This window comes from Geotrypetes seraphini, chromosome 5 (assembly GCF_902459505.1).
Source record: "Geotrypetes seraphini chromosome 5, aGeoSer1.1, whole genome shotgun sequence".
Lineage (NCBI taxonomy): Eukaryota > Metazoa > Chordata > Amphibia > Gymnophiona > Dermophiidae > Geotrypetes > Geotrypetes seraphini.
Window position 1 is genome coordinate 84,474,182 of NC_047088.1, and position 25,001 is coordinate 84,499,182.

A 25,001-nucleotide genomic window follows, 5' to 3' on the forward strand; every position below is an offset into this window, starting at 1 on the left:
ATCCAGCACTGGTCGCCGTACATGAAGGACACGGTACTACTCGAAAGGGTTCAGAGAAGAGCGACTAAGATGGTTAAGGGGTTGGAGGAGTTTCCGTAGAGTGAAAGATTAGAGAAACTGGGCCTTTTATCCCTCGAACAGAGGAGACTGAGAGGGGACATGATCTAAATATTCAAAATACTGAATAGACTTAGTAGATAAGGACAGGTTGTTCACCCTCTCCAAGGTAGGGAGAATGAGAGGGCACCCTCTAACGTTGAAAGGGGATAGATTCCGTACAAACGTAAGGAAGTTCTTCTTCACCCAGAGAGTGGTAGAAAACTGGAACGCTCTTCCGGAGTCTGTCATAGGGGAAAACCCCTCCAGGGTTTCAAGACAAAGTTAGACAAGTTCCTGCTGAACAAGGATGTATGCTGCTAGGGCTAGAATCAGTTAGGGCGCTGGTCTTTGACCAAAGGGCCGCCACGTGAGCGGCCTGCTGGGCATGATGGACCACTGGTTTGACCCAGCAGCAGCAATTCTTATATTCTTATGTATCCTGTTTCTAACAGTGGCCAATCCAGGGGTTACAAGTACCTGGAAAGATAACAAAAAGGTAAAACAGATTATATGCTGCGTATTCTAGAAATGAGAAGGGGATTGTCCTAAGTCCATCTTAATAATGGCTTATGGACTTTTCCACCCCCTCCTCCCTTTTACTAAACTATGGTAGAGGTTTCTACCACGGCCTGGAGCACAAAATGCTCCGATGCTGCTCTAATGCGCATAGAATTTCTACGAGCGTCAGAGCAGCGTTGGAGCATTTAGCACTCCGGGCCGCAGAAGAAACCTCTAACACAGCTTAGTAAAAATGGGAGTTAATTTGGTAAATTATCTAAACCTTTTTTTAAACCTTGCTAAGCTAACTGCTTTCACCACATTCCTGGCAACAAATTCCAGAATTTAATTACATATTGAGTGAAGAAAAAAATTTTCTGGTGTGTTTTAAATTTATTACTTAGTAGATGTGGAGGACATTTTCAGTATGTCATCTAAGTCCAAGTTTGGACATTTTGTGAAGTACATCCAAAAAAATTGGGTAGAAAAATAGTCATTTTCAAAACCATAAAGACCAGGATTCTCTAAACAGCTCCATTTTTTTAGGCACTGGTAGACACCCAAACTAAAAATCACTGCTGAAATGACATTTTTAACTACTACTACTACTATGTATCATTTATATAGCACTGAAAGGCGTATGCAGCATTGTACATTTAACAAGAAACATTCTGGTATGTTGTGTAAGGATTATATTCACTCCATTTGCAATACTGGGCTCTTCTCCCTTCTCTCATTAGGGAAAAACCTTCATTTACCTTGTGTTAAACCATCTTAATGAAAGTGAAAGAAGACCTACAATGCAGATTGGCTCCAAGGCGAGCCCATCACATCCTTCACTATGGTTGTTCAGTGTTTTGTTTCTTCATAGGCTATCCATCATCGACTTGGAAATGCACTATTCACAGAAAAGCTGCCCTAATTTAGTGATAGGCTGGTGTAAACACTGTGCAGAGAAAACAGAGGTACGAGCTTGCACTGTGCTACGGAAGTTCTACTTTCACTGATGCTCTTCCTTTCCATGTGCTCTAGGGAGCTTCCAGTTTGCTCATGACCATATGAGCTATTGCTTCGTTCCAATTTCCAAGCTCATAGGTACAGCCATGAAACAATCTCATTTCCATCCTCATGACAATTTCATGAGTCATCTGGGTCCCAACCCCAGTAATTAGGCTTGTCTGCTTTCAGATTAATGGAAGCGAATGCTCAGTTTTTTTGACATGGGTGGAATCAGCATGCCAACTGAAGAACTTACCACTATCTGGGAAGATTGATGTGTTGTTTACAACCTGACAATCCCTCGTGATAAAGTAGAAGTCTATGATGCTTCTGCATCCATATTGAAGAGCAGATAGCAAGTCTCCAAATGGTCTGAGCCCATTCGGTGCTCAAACTGAGGCCGAAGGTCTTCTGGAGTGAGGCCATTCAGGAAGTGACAAGCAATTTCCTCATACAATGTTTGCCCAACATCACCTACAAATATAAGCAGAGAACAGCGGCTGTCAGATATTTCAGACAATCAGAGCTATGATTTTCCAGAAGCAGGTTATAGAGGTGTTTTCTTCATACACTTCTCCTTTTCCTGCTGTTTTCTACTACCCATGTATATATTCAAACAGAAACACTATGATAACAGTTCCATATAGGCATTAAGGCAGGGTTGTCCAACCTATGGCTGATGGGCGAGAACCCAGCCTACCAAGTCCCTTTTTCTGGCCAGCAGAAGCTATGAAACATGGATTCTTACTGTGGGTTCCCTGCTTCCTCTTTGCGACTCATCTAATTACACTTTGGATCTGTGCAGTGCTGGAAGTTTGGGTTTGGCTCAAGGTGTCAAGTCTTGCAAAACTTGAAGCTTCAAGAGCAACTTAAACTTTCAGCATTGTGTGGCTCAAGCATATGGTTAGATGAGTTATTGGGATGAGGAGGGAAACAAGAGATCTCATGGTAAGAATCGGCAGCCTGTGGAAAAGTAGAAAGATTTGCAGTTCTCTTGGTTTCTTATTTAATGGCAACAAAATATCTGTGCAATATTCTTCACTAGACAAACCACTGTTATGATGTAGGTCCAGTTTTAAATACACCTGTGTTTTTCCAGCTTTATCTTATGTATTTGAGTCTTCTCTTTCAAATAAAGGACTTTGTGCAGAGAACTAGAATGTTTATGCTGGTCTGATAAACATGCTATTAAACAAAACTGTTTAATAGCACAAAATGCTCTACTTATAGTACAGTGGTACCTTGGATTATGAGCATAATCCGTTCCAGGAGCATGCTCGTAATCCAAAATGCTCGTTTATCAAAGCGAGTTTCCCCATAGGAAATAATGAAACTTGCTTTGATGCGTTCCCCCCCCCCGAGAACCGGCATTGCTCCCCTTGAAGGCCCCCTCCTGAGATCCAGCACCCCCCCTGCCTCGAACCGGCACCCCCCCGCCACGATCCGACCCCCCCCCCCCCGACACGATTGGGCACCCCCCCGCCACGATCTGACCCCCCCTGACACGATTGGGCACCCCCCCCCGCCGCTTCTTACCCTCATCTGGGCTCTTGAAGATCTGCCTACTCGTCTGCTGGACCTTGAGCATCTGAGCATGCTCAAGGCCTGCGAGTTCACGTTGATGGCTGGGGAGTATGTGTGAGAGAGAAAAAAAGACTGGGTGAAAGCTGAGGGAGGGCATGGGAGAGAAACAGTGTGAGAGGCTGGGGACATGGGAGAGAGAAAGAAAAAAAAAGACTGGGTTAACGCTGAGAGGGCACAGGGGAGAGCGAGAGAAGGCTGGGAAAAGGCATGGGAGAGAGAGAAAGAGAGAGACTTGGAAATAGAATGGGAGAAAGGAAGATTGGGTAAAGGCTAAGGGAGGGCATGGGTGAGATATAGACCAGGTGAAGGCTGGGGAAGGACACAGGAGAATGAAAGAGACCAGTGAAGGCTGGTGATGGTATATGGGAGAGAGAGCGAGTGTGTGCGCATGTGTCTTGGCCTATGTTCCCTCTAAGCAGAGCACATGAGCAATTGTTCATACATTCTAGGAGCGTCGCTCACATATTTTACATCATTGCTCACAAAAACACTTGCGAATCTGGGTTTTAGAAATTGTCGCTCGCACGAAAAAATAAAATAAAACTGCACATACCTGGCCACTCTTTAGAGCACAGGTGTCAAAGTCGGTCCTCGAGGGCCAGAATCCAGTCGGGTTTTCAGGATTTCCCCAATGAATCTGCATGAGATCTATTTGCATGCACTGCTTTCAATGCATATTCATTGGGGAAATCCAGAAAACCCGACTGGATTCCAGCCCTCGAGGAGGGACTTTGACACCCCTGCTTTAGAGGGAGTATTGGTCTTGGTCCTCTAAATGTTACAAAATATATTATGTAGTCCCCCAAAAGAAAAAGGTTGGAGAAGCTTGCATTAGGGTATGCCTTACCCAATATGGAATACTAGTGAAAATCCAATGTGACATGGTGACATTTAGGTGCAATCATTTAATCTGCATCTTAAGTATGTGTCTTAAGTGTTTCTGGCTGTGATTCGTGATAAAATTTGACATTCAAAACAAATTACAAGTTTTACATGAATTATAGATGGACTGGAGTGAGCTTTGACGGAGACTTCAATAGTTGGAACCTAAGCACAGTACTGGGCAGAGCTTTGGATCTTGCCCAGAAATAGCTAAGAAGAAGAAAAAAAAAATTTAAATTGAATCAGGTTGAGCAGACTGGATGGACCATTCGGGTCTTTATCTGCCGTCATCTACTATGTTACCATGTATGTTACTATGTATCAATGTGTGCCTTGGAAGGCAAGCAACTGATAGTATTCCATAAGTTTTGTATTGGTTGGCACAAAGCCCATGACACGCCCATGCTCTGCCCATGGGTATGGCCCACTTGGAGACTGCACACTGAGGTCCGAATTCTCTAAACCATGCGGCTTTTCAGTCACCCAAATTCAGTAAAAAATGCCATTGAAATGATGATTTCAACCGAGTTTCAAGGCACCTATCAGCGCCTAAAAAACTGGCCCTGAATCGTGCCACCGTAGGCGCTTTAGGCCTGTGAGCGTGGCTAGCGCTGGAACTGGTATTAGGTGGTCTAAAACACCTACAGAGGCACAATTCACATCATAGGTAGGCACCGGAAATATAGGCCAGGAAAACCCTGGCCTACATCTCCGGCACTTACAATTGCCTTGGGCATAAGAACATAAGCATTGCCTCTGCCGGGTCAGACCAGGGGGGTCCATCGTGCCCAGCAGTCCGCATGATCTGTACCCAGTGCCATCGCACGATTGACATGCGATGGGCGGCCACTTTTAAGGCAGCCGCTTACAACGGCACCGGTTAAAGAAACTGGGCCTAAATACCACGTGTCAAGTTTATAGAATATCACCTACACTTGTGCACATAACTGTCAATTTACAAAACATAACACTTAAATTCTTATAGACCACAAATAACCTATTCAATTCTCTGCTGTCAACAGCTAAGAAGACTGGGACAATTCAGGAATTACAACAAAAGGCAATAATTTATCACAACAATTATATAAAGTCAAGATTTGAATAGCAGACGCTTTCAAAATAAAATAATTTTCATGGCCTTTCTGAATAAATGATATTCAGCACTCTGACTGAGAAGAGAGTTCCAGGTTGTCATAGCTTGATAAGAAAAAGAAGATGTCAAAAATGTGTATGATTTGATCCTCTTTATTGATGGAAAGCTTAACTTCATCTGGGCACAAAATGATATCTTTTATCTCCTAAGGTAAGGTGAACAAATTTGATCATATCAGAAAGAGCAATCTCAAGAAAAATTTTAAATAGAAGCATATCCAACTTACATTTCATCATCAGAAATGACCATGCATTGAATATCTGCAGTCAGCACTGACCAAGGGAGTTAGCCAGCCTCTCTCCCTCAGTCTCAATATCAGTACCTAAGAATTCAGGGAAATGTGCAGATGAAAACAATGGCTTTTGCTAATCAGATAATGTAAGGTTTTAGCCATGTCCGGGGCAGCAGAGAAGAGTTAGAGGAGGAGATTTAATGCCAGTTTTTGGGATTTAACTGCAAGTTTTGTTTTCTTCTGTAACCAAAAAATATGCCTGGTGTGAAGTAACAGCTTGTGTGCATGTCAGAACAAAAACAACAGTGTCTGTGAATACACTGTGAACCAGGAAACCCCCCCCCCACACACACCAAAATGTCTTTTGTCATATCTTCCATAGAACTCAGACGATTCTTATGAAATTTAGTGCGTTGTGTCCTGAATAAAATTGATGTAAAATGTATTTATTTCCCACTGCGTGAAGACACTACCTTGTGAATGAATTGCTGCTATGAGATAGGTGCAGAAGCAGACGATAGTTTATAAATGTTTCTGTATCAAAATGGTTTTCACTGCAGAAGACTGAATTCTGATAAAGAACTTGTTACAGCAGTCGATGATTGTTGAAAGAGTTCCCACAGAAGGGTTGGAACAAAAACGGCCTTGATGTGCTGCTACGCAAGATCCGAACAATGGGCACTGTGGATCAAAAGCCAGGCAGTGCACAACCAAACTTGATTTGATTTTAAAAAGGGCTCCAGGGGAGATCTGGGAAATTACAGACCAGTAAGCCTCACTTCAGTGCCGGGCAAAATGGTAGAATGATTACAAAACATAAAATTGTGGAACACGTAGACAAACATGACTTAATGAGACGGAGTTGGCATGGGTTCAGCCGAGGGAGATCTTGCCTCAACAATTTGCTTGACTTCTTTGAAGGTGTGAATAAATGTGGATAAAGGTGAGCCAGTTGATAAAGTATATCTAGATTTTCAGAAAGCTTTTGATAAAGTTCCTCATGAGAGGCTCCTGAGAAAATTAAAGTGTCATGGGATAGGTGGAAAGTTTAGTTGTGGATTAGGAATTGGTTATCGGATAGAAAACAGAGGGTAAGGTTAAATGGTCATTTATCTCAATGGAGGAGAGTAAATAGTGGAGTGCCGCAGGAGTCTGTACTAGGACCGGTGCTATTTAACTTATTTATAAATGATCAAGAAATTGGAATGACGAGTGAGGTGATTAAACTTGCAGACGACACTAAACTGTTCAAAGTACGTGCCTTCAACAACACTGAATCGTGAGGTTAATACAAATGCCTACTATGGACCCGCTTGACCTTCAGCCAATCAGTCATGATCTCGGTCTCAATCTCAAAACTCGGATTCACAGATCTGTTATTCATCACAAATCAGGGGTTAAGATCAATGGTGCATACCACTGGGGCATCCTCTTGATGCAGAAGCTATTGCCAGTGATCCATCACATATCAGGAGACTTCCAAAAAATAATGCCCCAGCACATTGGGCAAAGGACACATTGGGCAAAGAACTGCTACATTGGGTATCCCCGACTTCATTGGTCTACTCTGTCCTGAAAATTCACCAGAACTAAACCCAGTTGATTATCAGATCTGGGAATTGGTATAGAAACACGTCTACCAGTCAGCGATATCTGACAATGAAGACCTTAAACAGCGCCTTATCTCTGTTTGGGCAGAGCTGAAGCAGAGCATTGTTGACATGCCCATAGATCAGTGGTGGCCAAGGCTGGGGGCATGCCTTCGTGCAAAGGGAGTGCACTTCGAACATCTGTTTAAGTGAAACATTACTTTTTGACTTTACATTTTTCTGTAAGATATGCCATTTCAACTTCACAAAACACTTTCTATTTAAGAAATTTTTACGAGCTAATATTTATGCGCAGAAGAACAGGTGCTGATTTGTGATGAGACTTTTATTTTTATTCCAACATGAACATAAGAAGCTGCACCTACCACAAAACATTTATAACATGCTCCCCCTGAATAAAATTTGCATACACTTAGCTTGCAGTATTGATGTGGTATTGAATTCATGGTAGAAGTAGCCATCCACGTATAGCTCTACCTATGGCTTTTTTGCATCGGCCTCATAGTGAGGAACAAAATTCAGATCTAGTCCTAGGGATGCAAAGCTGCATCTGACCAGTCAATACCACTGGTCAGAGCTACTGTCAGACGCACAATATATCCCAGTCTCATCCAAAAATGCAGGGCAGAACCAGTGACAGAGTAATACTCTGAACCATGCCCTGCCAGAGGGAAAAAAGGGTCCATTTACTTGAACTTTTCCTTTTAGTTGTTATCTTTAAAAGCTTTCTCCTTTCCCAGTCTTCTAGACCTAATGAAACCATCATATACCAGCCACAAGCACAATTCTGCTGCATTTCTTTGAAGGTGTGAATGAACATGAGGATAAAGGTTAACCGGTTGATATTGTGTATTTTGGATTTTCAAAAGGTATTTGACAAAGTACCTCATGAAAGACTTCTGAGGAAATTAGAAAGTCATGGGATTGAAGGTAATGTGCTTTTATGGATTGAGAGACTGGGTTTAAATTATCAATATTCTCAATGGAGAAGGGTAAATAATGGGATTCCCTAAGGGCTTGTCCTGGGACTGCTGCTTTTTAACAAATATATCAATGATCTAGAGATGAGAATAACTATTGAGATAATTAACCCACCCCTTTTACAAAAACACAATAGTGCTCTGAGCTGCTCCCAACGCTCGAAGGAACTATATGAGGGTCTGTAACAGCACAGAGCATTTAGTGCACCAGCCCACGTAAAAACCGCTATCGCAGTTTTGTTAAAAAAAAAAAAAAAAATGGGGGGGGGGGGGGTAAATTAACTGATGACACAAAGGGATCTTTTTACGAACCCACGTTAGCAGTTTAACGCGCGTAACTGCCGGCCGTGCTAGCCGCTACCACCTCCTCTTGAGCAGGCTAGCACGGGAGTTAGCACGTGATAAAAAGTCGTGCGCGCTAAAGCAGCTAACGCGGCTTCGTAAAAGGAGCCCAAAGTTGTTAAATCGCAAGAGGATTGTGAAAAATTGCAAGAGGACCTTGTGAGACTGGAAGACTGGGCGTCAAAATGCTACTTGACGTTTAATGTGAACAAGTGCAAAGTGATGCATGTGGGAAAGAGGAACCCAAACTATAGCTATGTGATGCTGGGTTCTGTGTTAGCAGTCATTGCCCAGGAAAAGGATCTAGGTGTCATTATTGAGGATACATTGAAACCCTCAAATGAAAGTGTGACAGCTGCTAAGAAAGCAAAGAGAATGTTAGCAATTATCAGGAAAGGAATGGAAAACAAAGATGAATATGTTATAATGCCCTTGTATTACTCTATGGCAGGGGTAGGCAATTACGATCCTCGAGAGCCGGACTCAGGTCAGGTTTTCAGGATCTCTGCTATGAATATGTATGAGATGGATTTGCATGCACTGCCTCCTTGAGATGCAAATCTATCTCATGCATATTTATTGTGGATATCCTGAAAACCTGACCTGCTCCGGCTCTTGAGGACCGGAATTGCCTACCCCTGCTTTATGGTATGACTGCACCTCAAATACTGTGTGCAGTAAGATATAGTGGAATTAGGAAAGGTACACAGAATGGTGACAAAAATGATAAAAGGGATGGGACGACTTTCCTATGAAGAAAGGCTAAAGTGGCTAGGCTTCTTCAACTTGAAGAAACAGCTCAGGGGTGATATGATAGAGGTCTTTAAAATAATGAGTGGAGAGGAAAGGGTAGAAGTGAATCACTTGTTCACTATTTCCAAAAATACTAGGACTAGGGGATATGCGATTCATTCATTTATTCAATTTCTATACTGTTTTCCCAGGGGAGCTCAGAACGGTTTACATGCATGTAGTAGATTTAAAATAAACCAGAGAAAATATTTCTTCACACAATGTGTAATTAAACTCTGGAATTCGTTGCCAGAGAATGTCGTAAAATTAGTTAGCTTTGCGAGGTTTAAAAAAGGTTTGGCTAATTTCCTAAAGGAGACATCCATAGGCCATTATTGAGATGGCTTGGGAAAAAAATCCACTGCTTATTACTAGGATAAGCAGCATAGAATCTGTTTTGCCACTTGGGATCTAGCTAGGTGCTTGGGACCTGGGTGGCCACTGTTGGAAACAGGATACTGGGCTTGAGGGACCTTCTGTCTGTCCCAGTATAGCAATTCTTATGTTCAAGAAACAAAAGTTTGGCCAGCAGTCTGTTAGCTTAGGATTTCTCAGCGACAGTCATTTGCTATTCATTTTTTTCAAAACTATTATTAATAGCAATGTCTACAATCACAAAATAGAGAGCCTGAAGACATGGCCACCAAATAACCATTCACAATTCACCTTTTATCCAAAATTGATTTTTCCTTCTTCCATCTCCTTCTCCCTCTGTACCTCTGGACCAATACTACCCTAATCCATCCACTAAGAGGTTCATATTCAAAAACCAATTAGACTTCACCCAGATAATCAGTGGCATTTGCCTTAGTAAAAAGGTGCCACTGAATACACCTAGACAAAGATATCCAGCTAACTTTAGGACAAATGTTTGGGCCAACTCAACTTGCCAACTAAAACATAATCATGTTGTGAGAGCACCTTCCACTTTGCCTCATTTTAACAGGGTAAATGTTGTGCAATGGCAGTTTACCCAGATAAAACATTACTGACAAATATTTTTAGAACATAACAATTAATCAAGATAGAGAGGGAATCAGAGTACAAATGAATGGAAAGCACAAGGAAAAATGCACAAAGGGGGAAATTCTGTAAATGGAATCTAAAAAGATAGGTGCCTATCTCTTGTCAATCACATTTAGGCGCCTATTCCCGAATCGTGCCTAACTTAAAACTTGGGTGTCTGTAATGTAGACTAGGATTTTAAAGGCCTACATTATAGGTACTTAAGTCTTTTAGAGAATCATGCCTAGTGGTGCCTAAATCCTTCCTTGCCCCTACATACCTACTTTGGAGTTAGGCACCTATCTTTTGTTGAATTGCACCTAAGAAGATAGGTGCCCATTACCCAATTAATTGTTATTTTTTTGCAATTATAAGTTTATTAAAGCTCATAATTGAAGACAAATTACTAATTAAGTCCCTAAGGGACTTCAAGTTCCAAGTAGTCAAGATTCAGTTTATTGATGGACCCTTTCTGCTTTTTTCCTTCTGTTAGAACATAACAACTGGTATACCGGACCAGATCAAAGGTCATTTAAGCCCAGCATTCCTTCTCCAACTGTATCCAAGCCACATCACAAGTACATGGAATACTGACTAAAGTAATCCTTCCCAGATCAGGTCTTCCTTACCTATATATTTCTCCCGCAGTGTTTTTAGAGTCATTGACACCGCAGAGGGAACATCTGGGTCCTCTGGCTCATCTTGAAAGGCTTCGTTGTCCACTTCTACCTCCATGGCACAACGGGCATTGTTCACCACGTCCTCCAAGGTATTGTCCTCAACCTCTTCAAAATCATCTGGATACTCAGGAAGATCAATGTCATCACTTGAATCTAAATGGGTAAATAGACACAGCTACGGCTGATCTGTGGCTACAGTATAACGTCACAATTCAACATTTCTACAAGGATATAAGTGCCATACTAGGTCAGACCAATGGGTCTTTAAGCTCAGCATTCTCTTTCTATCAATAGCCAACAGGCCACGGTAGACCAGGTTTCCTTAAATTCAGAGCAGGCTGATTTTAAAGATTGCAAATTATCTATGTCAACTGCTGAGCAAATTTTAAATAGATATGGCAAATACTCCTTGAAATGTCTGCATGCAAATGCCAGAAGCCTAAGAAACAAGATGGGAGTATTAGAATATATTGCACTACAGGAAAAGATAGATATAATAGGCATCTCTAAAACCTGTTGGAAGGAAAATAACCAATGGGACACGGTCATCCCATTATATCATACTTGTGATCAATGGGACGGTCACAAGTTATATCATAGTAATAAGATGGATTGAATCAGTGGAGGCATAGCATTATATGTTAAGGAGGGCCTTGAATCAGACTAAAAATTCTACAGGAGCAGAAACATACCTTGGAATCTCTATGGAAAGATATTCCATGTGAAATAGGGAAAAGAATAGTGATAGGAGTTTACTATCATCCACCTAACCAGGATGAACAGACAAATGCTGAAATGTTATCAGATATTAGGGAGGCTAACAAAATGAGTAACACAGTAATAATGGGTGATTTCAACTAACCTGATATTGACTTGCTAAATGTATCATCAGGGCATGCTAGGAAGATAAAATTCCTTGATGAAATCAAGGACTGCTTTATGGAGCAGCTGGTTCAGGAACCGACAAGAGGTGAAGCAATTCTAGATCTAGTTCTTAGTGGAGTACATGAATTGGTGAGGGAGGTAATAGCACTGAGGCCGCTTGATAACAGTGATAAAAACATGATCAGATTTGATATAATCCCTGGAATAAGTTTACACAGGAAGTCCAATACAACAGCACTTAACTTTAAAAAAGGAGACATGATAACGAGAAGAATGTTAAAAAAGAAACTTAAAGGTACAGCTGCAAAGGTCAAAAATATACATCAAGCGTGGATGTTTTTTTAAAACTTCTATCCTGGAAGCCCAGACTAGATATATTCCAAGTATTAAAAAAGGAGGAAGGAAGACCGAACGGTAGCCAGTGAGGTGAAGGAAACTATTAGAGCTAAAAGAGAATCCTTTAGAAAGTTGAAGAATGATCCAACTGAAAATAATTGTAAACAACACAAGGAATGTCAAGTCAAATGCAAGGCGCTAATAAGGAAGGCGAAGAGAGATCTGGAAAAGAAGATTGTACTAGAAGCAAAAACACACAGTAAAAACTTTTTTAGGTATATTAAAAGCAAGAAGCTGGGAAGAGAATTGGTTGAATTGCTAGACAACCCAGGGATAAAAGGGATTCTCAGGGAAGACAAGGACAAAGTGGAGAGATTAAATTAATTTTTTGCCGGTTTTCACTGAGGAACATGTGGGGGAGAAATTGTACCAGAAATTGTATTCAATTCTGATGAATCAGAGAAACTCATACAAATCTCTGTAACACTGGATGATTAGTGGGTCAACTTGACAAATTGAACAGTAGCAAATTGCCTGGTCCGCATGGTATATATCCCAGAGTGCTGATAGAATTGAAACATGAACTTGCACAGCTATTGTTAGTCATTTGTAATTTTTCTTTAAAAACCAGCATAGTACCAGAAGATTGGAGGATGGCCAACATGACACCAATTTTTAAAAAGGGTTCTAGAGGTGATCTGGAAATTATAGACCGGTGAGTCTGATGTCGGTGCTGGGCAAAATGATAAAGACTTATAAAGAACAAAATGACAGACTATATACATAAGAATAGATTAATGAGAGAAAGCCAACATGGTTTTAGACAAGGGAAATCTTGCTTCATCAATCTACTGCATTTGTTTAAAGGGGTGAATGAACATGTGGATAAAGGTGAACCGGTTGATACTTTATATTTGGATTTTCAAAAGGCATTTGACATAGTACCTCATAAAAGACTTCTGAGGAAATCAGAAAGTCATGGATAGTAGGCAATATCCTTTCATGGACTGAGAACTGGTTGAAAGACAGAAAACAGAGAGTGAGCTTAAATGGTCAATATTCTCAATGGAGAAGGGTAAACAGTGGGGTTCCCCAGGGGTCTGGGCTGGGACTGCTGCTTTTTAACATATTTATCAATGATCTAGAGATGGGAATAACTAGTGAGTTTATCAAATTTGCTGATGACACAAAGTTGTTCAATTGCAAGAGGATTGTGAAAAATTGCAAGAGGACCTTGGAAGACTGGGCATCAAAATGGCAGATGACGTTTAATGTGAGCAAGTGCAAAGTGATATATGTGGGAAAGAGGAATCCAAACTATAGCTATGTGATGCTGGGTTCTGTTAGGAGTCACTGCCCAAGAAAAAGATCTAGATGTCATTACTGAGGCTATGTTGAAACCCTCAACTCAATGTGCGGCGGCTGCTAAGAAAGCAAATAGAATGCTAGGAATTATCAGGAAAGGAATAGAAAACAAAGATGAAAATGTTATAATGCCCTTGTATCACTCTATGGTACAGCCGCATCTCGAATACTGTGTGCCATTCTAGTTACCATAATCTCACAAAAGATATAGCGTAATTAGAAAAGGTACATAGAGGGGCAACAAAAAATGCTAAAAGGGATGTCATCGGTGACATGGCACAGGGAAGGCTGTGGCAGGAGAAGGCTATGAAGCAGCCTGTTTAGAGTGCTGCCGACACTGCTGTTAGGAGGTATGTTTGTCTCTGCGGTGGGAGGGTCGGCGGGGTTCGAATGGGAAATAGGGAAGGATCAGCAGGGGTTTGGCTGTGCGAGGGGATGGGAGAGCGGGATAGAAAGAAGCTTGCTCAAAGGTTCTGCTGCACAGGAGGAAGGGAGGGATAGAAGTTCAAGTTTATTGTTTTTAATATACCGACCATCAACAAGTGTCTAGCCGGTTTACAATGCTATGATAAAATAAGAATTAGAGTAATACCGTATTTGCCGGCGTATAGGACGACTGGGCGTATAAGACGACCCCCCAACTTTTAGTTAAAAAATAGAGTTTTGTGTTATACTCGCCGTATAAGACGACCCCTTCTTCCTTCTCCACCCCTTTGTATTCCCCCATGTGCTTTCAGCGTTCTTCTCCCTCCTCTGTCTTCAAGTGCTTTCAGAGTCCTTCCCCCCCCCCTTCTCTACCGCCCCGGGTGCAGCACAGCCAGCCAGCCAGGTCTCCTTACTTTTGTGGCACTTCCCCGACCGACCGACAACAGCCTGGGTCCGACAAACTTCCCTGCCCTTAACCGCGAATCTAAATTACCTTCTTACAGCTGCTGTAAGAAGGTAATTTAGATTCGCGGCTACAGGGCAGGGAGGATTGTCGGACCCGGGCTGTTATCGGTCGGTCGGGGAAGTGCCACAAAAGTAAGGGGACCTGGCCGGCTGTGCTGCAACCGGGGCGGGGCGGCCGCCCCTCTCTCTTGGTACTCTCTCTCTCCTTACCTGCCATGCCTGCAGCAGAGCTGAACGGAAGTCTTCCCGACGTCAGCGCTGACGTCGGAGGGAGGGAGGGCTTTGTTTAAGCTTTGTTTAAGCCCTCCCTCCCCTCCGACGTCAGCGCTGACGTCGGGAAGACTTCCGTTTGGCTCTGTGCTGCAAGCAGAGAAGGTAGGGAGAAGAAGAGCCGCGCGACTGAGTACATCCAGCCCCGCAAGTAAGGGCATGTAAACTGTACCCGGCGTATAAGACGACCCCCGACTTTGGGGAGGATTTTAAGGTACTAAAAAGTCGTCTTATACGCCGGCAAATACGGTACTTATAAAAAAAAAAAAAAAAAGGGGGGGGAGGTGAACATTGAAGACATTGTACAATTACAAACATGAGAATGGGGCTTGAGAAGAAGGGGGAGGTAAAGTTACATTTTTAGTAGAGGAGTTTGAGTTAAAGAGAAAAGAGAGGGAGAGGGATAAAACATTAGGGGTGGGGTCGCTTCTTAAAAGCGGTGGTAGGCATAGTGATGAGAGGTTCAAAGGCTGTGGAATGTATCTTGAAATAAGAACGTTTTTAGTTTAGTCTTGAATTTATCAATAAGATTTTTGTGGCGAAGGTGGGATGGCAGGGCATTCCATAGAGTTGGGGCAACTACAGAGAAATTAGATTTCCTAGTGTAGTAGAATTCCTTAATAGAAGGAACAGATAGTAGATTCTGATCAGCTGATCTAAGAGTCCGAGAGGGGCAAAAAGGGATAAGGAGTTTGTCCAAAAAAGATGATAGATGCGAACGTTTGATTTTATAGACCTATATAAGTGTTTTATAGGTAATGCGGTGTGTGATAGGTAGCCAGTGCAAGGGTTCTGCTGCATGAGGGAGGGAGAGAGGGATAGAAAGATGCTTTGCATGGGTTCTGCTGCACAGGGAGATGGGAGGGAAGGAGGGAGGGATAGAAAGATGATGCAGAGGGAAGGCACAAGGGGATAGGTGAGAGGGGGAGGAAAGACGCTGCACATGTGGGGGAGAGATAGAAAGAGGACGAATTGGGGTGAACGAGAGGAAGGGAGAGCTGGTCATTGTACATGAAAAAAATAAGACCTGCCTCAAAAATAAGACAGTGTCATATATTTATTTTGGGTCCAAAAAACACGCTAGGGCTTATTTTCAGGGAAACACGGTAGATGCTTTTGAGCTTACAGTGTCTATCTTTTAGGACCTTTTTTTTGAGGGGGGTAGGAACATCCAGGGGAAAACATACGGGGGACCAACATTCTTCATAGACTGGCCACATAGACATCCCAGCAAAATAGTGGGGCAGCCTAGGGGGCACTGCAGTGGACTTCACATAAAAGATTCCAGGTAAGCATTTCACCGTTACCCCCTTACATTGTATGGAGAGCCCTCCAAAACCCACAAAAAGCCCTCAAGCCTGAAAGTGTTATCTATATGTAGGTATAATAGGTTTCTGGTGAGTTTTGGAGGTCTCACACATCCCACCACAAATTTACTACTTCAGAGTGAGATATAGACCTGGGTCCCCTGCTCTATAATCCACTGCACCGACCAGTAGCTACTCAAGGGACCTGCATGCTGCTCTAATAGTACTGGCCATAACATCAGAAGCTGTTACAGCTTGGCTGGTATGTACTGTTTCTTTCGCATCTTTGGGGGTGGAGGATGGGGGTGGGGGTGGGAGAAGGTCAGTGAACACTGGCGAAGTAAGGGGGTCATATAGCTGAGTTAACTCTCATGCTATCACAAAGTTGTTGCAGAACTAGAGATACTGTTAACTTATATTTTTAGCAGACTAGGTTTGGTAACAGTTTTGATTTTTAATATTATATACTGCATAATTGTTTGACTACAAAAGGGGTCATATGATAGCTAGATACATCATTCTTCTGAAGCTACAGTGCTCAGTAAGAAAACACTATAAAAACTGATTGTAGGCATTTTCAAAACCATTCTTTGATTTACCTATCTCTTCGGGGATCTCCTCGTTCTGTTGGATGGAACCATCTCCATCTAGATTCTCTTCAACAGAAGATAAGCTTTCGGGTTCATCAAAGTCTTCTGAATAGTCTGACCTGTCTCCTGTGCTGGCTGTTTCCTCCTGTTCCGAGGTCTCTAGCTCCTCTGGTACTGATTCGCTAGCACATGGTGGAGCTGACTTTGACCTACAGTCCTGTCTCCATAGGTTACAGTGAGTCATAGAAGTTTTGCTCTGAAGTTCCGATGAACTCAAGCTTTGATCATCTCCTTCTGGGGCCTTCTTCTCTGTATAATAGTATTTTAGCAGTTGTGATTCCTGTTTCTGAATGAAAAACTTAAGATGCTGTTGCACAAAAGGCATGTTAAGGATGCAGCTGGCACTTGGTCTTTCTTCTGGGCACTTATTTAGAATGGTTTTAATCAAGCCATGCACACTTTCTGAGTAGCACTCTGGTACTCTGGCATATTCCCCCATCACAATTTTGTAGAATAAGCTGATGAGATTCATTGCATGAAACGCTGGTTTTAAAGCACACAGTTCAAAAAGGAGACAACCCAGAGCCCAAATGTCAGCCTTGGAACTATATGGAACATCCTGACAGAGTTCTGGGCTGAGATAGTAAGGTGTGCCCACACATGTGCTTGCCATATCCAAAGTGCTATTCATGACTTTGGAAATGCCAAAATCTCCCAGTCGCACCCTGCCTTTCTTGGTGAGGAACACATTTGATGTTTTGATATCTCTGTGGAGGATTTTCATTGAATGGATATACTGGACTGCCATGACCAGTTGCACAAACCACTCCATGGCTTTTTCTTCAGGAAAGAAGTCACCATTCCTCAGTTTTATGTGGTCATCGAGTGTCCCTCCATCACAATAATCCTGAACAATGAAGATGTGTTCATCTTCGGCATCAGAGAAGTATTCATGGCACATAATAATATGAGGGTGTTTGAGCTTTCCCAAGATAGTAGCTTCCTGGATTATAGATTCTTTGCTTTTCATTCTTTTTGACGGATCCATCTTGATTCTTTTCACAGCATACATTTTCTTTGTTTCCATATTCCTCATTAGAAAGACTTCAGCGCTTGCTCCCCTTCCTATTTTCAAGATCTTCTCATATTTCTCCATAATGTATCTAAAAAGCTCAAGCTGAAAAACAAACCAACATTACAGTTATATTAATTTAGCCCTCCATTTCGAGGTTTCTGGTTTGCTAGCTGCGCTGGTATTCAGCTGGCCTAGCTGATTTTATTGAACGGAGGCCAGGGATTGGCAGACCATTAAATCAACTGCAGGCCATTCTAGGCGTAGACCTTACTACCACTATTTATCATTTCTATAGCACTGAAAGGCATATGCAGTGCTGTACATTTAAACATGCAATAGAACAGGGGTATCACAGTCCCTCCTCGAGGGCCGCAATCCAGTCGGGTTTTCAGGATTTCCCCAATGAATATGCATGAGATCTATTTGCATGCACTGCTTCATTGTATTCTAATAAATCTCATGCATATTCATTGAGAAAATCCTGAAAACCCGACTGGATTGTGGCCCTCGAGGAAGGACTTTGACACCCCCTGCCATAGAAGGTCCCTGCTCTGAAGAGTATACAATCTAATTTAGACAGAAAAACAGAACATATGGGGGGGTGGAGAGCCTCTTAAGTTTTATTAGTAACATAGGACCATTAAAAAAAAAACTTAAATGAGAAGCAAGAGCTCATTTCAGGTAGAATGAGCACACCATATACTCATCACCAACACATTTCAATGTCACTCCCTCCCTCCCGGACCTAGTGGTAAGCAACCTCAATTTGCTCATGATTTCAGGTTGTTCCTAATGAATATGTTTAACATATATCTGCATACAACTGAGGCTGGGTACATGTGAATTTATCTCATGCATATTATCACAAGCCAGTACCCCTAGGTCAGCTGTCTGGGACAGGAAATCAGCGGTATCCTCAATTCTCCAGGACTGGTGTACTCTTTACCTGCTTTGTTTACAAGTTCAGGTGGATGTTTTTCCAAGTCTTCTAAGCCAGTGGTTCCCAACCCTGTCCTGGAGGACCACTAGGCCAATCGGGTTTTCAGGCTAGCCCTAATGAATATGCATGGAGCAGATTTGCAAGCCTGTCACTTCCATTATATGCAAATCTCTCTCATACATATTCATTAGGGCTAGCCTGAAAACCCGATTGGCCTGGTGGTCCTCCAGGACAGGGTTGGGAACCACTGTTCTAAGCTATTATGAAATTTTCCTGTCAGCTTTATATAATTTTGACAGTTCCTTAATTTAATAAAACATGTAAGAGCATTCCTTCTACCAGTCTTCTACCTCACTTTAAGATCTTAGAACGAAGCCCAAACTCATCTCTTTGGGTTCCACCTGAATTATTTTGTGCCTCTCCTGCTCTCTATAAACCATCTAATTTTTTTTTAATTCATTTACCAACAGACTGTGTTCTCATCCCCCACTGTTTCCTCATTACAGGGGAAATTCATCAAGCAATGTTTGTGCCTTCGTGTGGTAGTTACGAGTCTTGACACACATTAAGGGAATTAACATGCGCTAAGTGCTAAGAAGTCCATAGGTATAAAATAGGTTTATTAGGCTCTAATGCTGCTTGATGAATTCCCCCATATATCTCCCAGACTGCATGCCTCCAATATAAGCTCAGTTCTTGTCAGTTCAGGACTTTCAAGGACTACATCCTCCCAGAATTACCATGAGATCACTTCCTGTCAGAACTATCATTGTGTTCTCTTATGTTCCCGGGAGCGTCAAACTGTTTTATAATCAGTGGCATATCATCCAGTGTATCAGAATATTAATTATGGATATCCTGAAAATAGATTGATGTCCCTGGGGATTGGAGGTTGCTTGCCCTGTAGACCTTACAATTCCATTGTTTGTCCCACTTTCTCCTGTGTTGGCTTTCCTTGGTGCTGACACCTAGGAGAAAGCAACATCAGCACCAGAATTGCCCGACTGTTGCAAGCTTTTCAGGTTTCAAAATATTCACAATGATTGTGCAAAAATACATTTACATACACTGTCTATATCACATGCAAATGCATCCCATGCATATGTATTGTAGATATCCTGAAAACCTGGCTGGTTTGTACCACTTTGGTAGTGGAATTGACTACTCCTGCTTCAGGAGGAATTCGGTGAAACTCTGCAACATGAAATATGCACAGAATTGTGAAGAATTCTGTATTTCTTATGGGAACCAGGAAGTGGTGTTGGTTTTTATGGCTAAATGGAGGGGAGACTCAGGAGCAACAAGGAAGTATTTATTCAGAGGAAAGGTACAAGGTGACTGAAAAAAAGGGACAGACTCCAAGAAAGTACTGTATCAGTAAAGATCTATGATCACAAGGAAGTGAAGGTAAAACCTGGAATGTATGATACCAAGATTGAGCAGACTTTGTTGTGTCATCTTGTAGTTTTATCTTCTGTCACTATGTAAATCTCTAGGACCTATATGCATTCAGTATTTAACAGTCATTTGCATCTGTCATCCAAAACCTTTGCAAATAAAATATAGTAGACACACAGAGCAATTTCTTATGTAAAGACATTTTTGACTACAAATGCATATTAAAGCAGCTAAAGAGCAGCTCTTATCAATATTAGCACTCTCAAGTACAGTGGAGTAAACTGGGGCAGTGCAGCAACAGTCCTGGACACACAGAATAGCACACTATCAACTCAGGAGTCAAAAATGTCCCCGTATCCTTTTTTTTTATGTACAGCCTCACGTGCCACTTGACAGGTAAAAACATTCATGACTTGCTTTCTGAATCTATTCCTCGTGTGTTTCCCCTGCCTGCACAAGCTGCTTTCAGAAGTCTAACAGAATGACAGGGCAATCTAACGTTCTTCAGTCTGTCTCATATCATCACTATGAGACGAAAAAGTAAATAGGGCCCCTTTCCCTGGCGCCTCCTCCTTTGCAGGTTGCACGATGCAGAGTCCTTACCAGGCCTGCGTCTGAACTGTAGCTCCCAAGCCTCGTGCAGGCAGCCCAGCTGTGTCTCTCTCTTTCGCCTAGGACGCTCGTGCATCATGCAGCGCTTCTACGCTGTTTACAAGCAGAAAGCAGCCTTCTCGTTTCAAGTAAGCAAGGAAGAGCCTGGCCCTTGAGTCTGGCCCCTTCCCCCGCTGCAGCACCTGCAGAAAGTTTTCTTTTCGGCGCAAGGCTGTGTTCAGCCTCCTCCCCTCCCCCCCTAGGTCAGGTCTGGGCTCGCTTCCCTATCTCCCGGGCAACCGGGGCCTGCCGGGATCAGCTTAGCAGCAGGAAAGCGGGGCAGGGGAAGCCACTTCCATGCATAATACACATCCCTGTGACTGGAGAGGCAGCAATGCTCTTATTGTTCCGTTTGATGCTTTGGAGCAGTGGTCAAACCCTTTGCAGGGCCACATTTTGGATTTGTAGGTCCTTGGAGGGCCTCAGAAAAAAATAGTTAATGTCTTATTAAAGAAATGATAATTTTGCGTGAGGTAAAACTCTTTATAGTTTATAAATCTTTCCTTTTGGCTGTCTTAATAATAATATTGTAATTTTTAGCTAAAGAGACATGATCAAGAAACTGTTTTATTTTAATTTTGTGATTATGATAAACATACCGAGGGCCTCAAAATAGTACCTGGTGGGCCGCATGTGAAACCCCAGGCCGCGAGTTTGAGACCACTGCTTTGGAGCAATTGAATTTTAGGTGGGAAAGGATCGAATGTGTTAACTTTCCCATCCCTCCAAAAAAGGAAAGTCTTTGTGCTAGAGGTTTTATAGAAGTTTTTTTAAATTCAATAATTTACATAAAGTCCTTCCTAGAGAAATGGGCTTGTAGCCCATGTATGAGGGTGCTGAAAAGTTTTTAGCCCAACCAAGAAGAGAATGATGTGGATATGGTTCAATCAATGATCTGAAACGAGGTAACCCCCCAAAAAAAACAAACAAACAAAAAAACACCCCAAAACAAAACATCACAGAATTTTGTTTCTGGAAATTGGCACTTAACAAAATAAGATAAGGCACTTTTCAGCTAGTGGCAAAATAATGCTCAGAATTTAGGAAGTTGATTGGTTGGGCGCTGAGAACTTTTCAGCACCCTCTCTAGTAGTTAAATGAGCTCTCTTTGGGATGCACAAAAGAGAACACCCACCTCTTACCAGTTGCTATAGCTGTTTGTGCTACTGTTATGTCAGGGGTCTCAAAGTCCCTCTTTGAAGGCCACAATCCAGTCGGGTTTTCAGGATTTCCCCAATGAATATGCATGAGATCTATGTGCATGCACTGTTTTCAAAGCGTATTCTTTGGGGAAATCCTGAAAATCCAACTGGATTGCGGCCCTCAAAGAGGGACTTTGAGATCCCTGTGTATGTACTGTATGTCCTATGGCCATAACATAGCTGTTAGGCACAGGGCACACACTCACAAAGCAGAGCACAACAGCCACATCCATATCAGGCAGCTAAAACAAAGAAACAAAACAACAAAAAAAAAACCACTTTAAAAAACTGCTCGTGAACTCCCACAATCAGGAGCTGTACTGGGGCCTACGCAGAAGAGTTGTGCCTATCGATTTGTTCTTTACGCAGGCACCAGGCCTAGTTCCTCCCCCTTTTACTAGGCTACTCAGCACAAATAGTGAGCATATAGTTTCTTTGCTATTTGTGCTGAGCATAGCCTGGCAAATCAAAATCACCCTCAACCCGGTATTTTTTACCAGATTGCTGGAGCCATGTTCATCAGGGCCCCCAGTACTTTAAGAACACTGCATACAGCAGGGGTGTCAAAGTCCTTCCTCAAGGGCCGCAATCCAGTCGGGTTTTCAGGATTTCCCCAATGAATATGCATGAAATCTATTTGCATGCACTTCTTTCATTGTATGCTAATAGATCTCATGCATATTCATTGTGGAAATCCTGATAACCTGACTGGACTGCGGCCCTCGAGGAGGGGCTTTGTCACCCCTGGCATACAGGCAGCACTAGGGTTGCCATATGTCTGGGAAAATCCGAACATGTCCTCTTTTTCGAGAACAGTTTTTGAAAAATAGGGGGAGCCTGGGTTTAGCTGACTCTCGACTCCTCCACCTGTTTCTTCAGACTCCCCCTCCTGCTGTTTCTCCAGTGTGAGCGGGGTGATGTGTCCTCTTTTTTTTTTGTCTTCACAAATATAATAACCTTAGGCAGCACTAATTTCTGAATTTATTTTAAAATTTGTTTCTGAACACTGAAAACCAAGGATCTTCTCTTTACCTGCCATCACTCAGTAAAAGTTGTTACAAAGGACTGAGGCCTAGATTCTTCAAAAAACTGCATTAAAAAATGACAGGCTGGGAAGCAGAGTCAGCATTTTGCCAGTTAAATGCTGATATTCAGCACTTCACTGGCCAAGGTAACTGCATATATAGAACCGAATAAAGTCAGAACAGCTGGTTTTAAGCTAGGTATTAACTGAACATTTTCAGCAGCTCTAAGCAGTTAAGTGTCACTGAATAAGAGCAGTTAGTTCCAAACAAGCAATTAAACCGGCCAGAAGCCATTTCTGGTCTGTTAATTCATTTTGAATAATTGACCTGTAAATTTTCTATTAAAAAAGTGCTACTAACATTACCACACACTAACATGCTTTAATGCACCTTTTTTTTTTTTTACTACAGGTCCCATTTTATGGAATGAAGTCTACAGTATTTATACTGTATGTTATGAGACTAACACTCCAGTAAATTTAGCTGTTGTATTTTCATTCTAGGTTCATTCTTTCAAAGAATTTTGTGTAAATTGTAAAGATGTAGTTTTGTGAAGAGGATGATCTAATATCCTGATTTCTATAAACTGTTTTTACAGCATTCCCTTCATTTATTTTTTTGAGGGGGGGGGGAGTGCTGTCCTACATTATTTTGAGCTAGACATGTAGGGTCACTCACTGATGTACCTGAAGCTAGAAATAGAGCTGTTTCCCCAATAGTCACCTGGACTCTCTTGGGAGCTGTTCTTCTTGCTCAGGGAGGAACTTGAAGCAGTTGGACTGGCTAGGGTGGTATGAACATAAGAACATAAGCAATGCCTCTGCTGGGTCAGACCTGAGGTCCATCATGCCCAGCAGTCCGCTCACGCGGCGGCCCAACAGGTCCAGGACCTGTGCAGTAATCCTCTATTTATACCCCTCTATCCCCTTTTCCAGCAGGAAATTGTCCAATCCTTTCTTAAACCCCTGTACTGTACTCTGCCCTATTACTCCCTCTGGAAGCGCATTCCAGGTGTCCACCACTCGTTGGGTAAAGAAGAACTTCCTAGCATTCGTTTTAAATCTGTCCCCTTTCAACTTTTCCAAGTGTCCTCTTGTTCTTTTATTTTTCGAAAGTTTGAAGAATCTGTCCTTCTCTACTCTCTCTATGCCCTTCATGATCTTATAAGTCTCTATCATATCCCCTCTAAGTCTCCTCTTCTCCAGGGAAAAGAGACCCAGTTTCTCCAATCTCTCAGCGTATGAGAGGTTTTCCATCCCTTTTATCAAGCGTGTCGCTCTCCTCTGAACCCTCTCGAGTAACGCCATATCCTTCCTAAGGTACGGAGACCAATATTGGACGCAGTATTCCAGATGCGGGCGCACCATCGCCCGATACAATGGCAGGATAACTTCTTTTGTCCTTGTTGTAATACCCTTCTTGATTATGCCTAGCATTCTATTTGCTTTCTTAGCGGCTGTTGCGCACTGTGCCGTCGGCTTCATTGTCATGTCCACCATTACCCCCAAGTCCCTTTCTTGGTTGCTCTCATTCAATAATATCCCTCCCATCGTATAGTTGTACCTCGGGTTTCTGTTTCCAACATGCAATACTTTACATTTCTCAACGTTGAACTTCATCTGCCATCTCGCCGCCCATTCCCCCAATTTGTTCAAGTCCATTTGCAATTCTTCGCATTCCTCTTTAGTCCCAGCTCCACTAAATAGTTTTGTATCGTCCGCAAATTTTATTATCTCACACTTCGTGCCTGTTTCTAGATCATTTATGAATATATTAAATAGCAGCGGCCCGAGCACTGAGCCCTGCGGAACACCACTCGTGACCCCCATCCAGTCCGAGTAGTGGCCCTTCACCCCTACCCTCTTTTTCCTACCCGCCAACCAGTTTCTGATCCATCTATGTACGTCTCCGTCCACTCCATGGTTCTTCATTTTCCGGAGTAGAAGTTCGTGAGGCACCTTGTCAAAGGCTTTTTGGAAATCAAGGTATATGATGTCTATGGGGTCTCCTCTGTCCATCCGTTTGTTAATTCCTTCGAAGAAGTGCAATAAGTTCGTTAGGCACGATCTCCCCCTGCAGAAACCATGTTGGGTTGTTTTCAAAAGTTTGTTTCTTTCCAGATGTTCATCGATGTGTTCTTTAATCAGTGCTTCCGTCAGTTTCCCCGGAACCGAGGTCAAACTCACTGGTCTGTAGTTTCCCGGGTCACC

The 25,001-nt window shown here is 42.4% G+C and overlaps 1 protein-coding gene and 1 long non-coding RNA gene across 2 annotated transcripts; one reads left to right on the top strand and one right to left on the bottom strand.

Annotated features, from left to right (window-relative positions):
* Positions 1–913: 913 nt before the first annotated feature.
* LOC117361179 (serine/threonine-protein kinase Nek6-like) lies at positions 914–20,651 on the bottom strand. Its single transcript, XM_033946177.1, has 4 exons — positions 20,517–20,651; positions 16,510–17,677; positions 10,806–11,009; positions 914–2,070 (listed from the first exon to the last, which is right to left on the bottom strand). The coding sequence occupies exons 2-4, from the start codon at positions 17,654–17,656 to the stop codon at positions 1,916–1,918; spliced, it is 1,506 nt and encodes a 501-aa protein (XP_033802068.1). The 5' UTR covers positions 17,657–17,677; positions 20,517–20,651; the 3' UTR covers positions 914–1,915.
* LOC117361180 lies at positions 20,521–23,288 on the top strand. The gene is made up of 2 exons (XR_004539600.1): positions 20,521–20,653; positions 23,203–23,288. It is a non-coding gene; the product is annotated as an uncharacterized LOC117361180 (long non-coding RNA).
* The last annotated feature ends 1,713 nt before the right edge of the window (positions 23,289–25,001 follow it).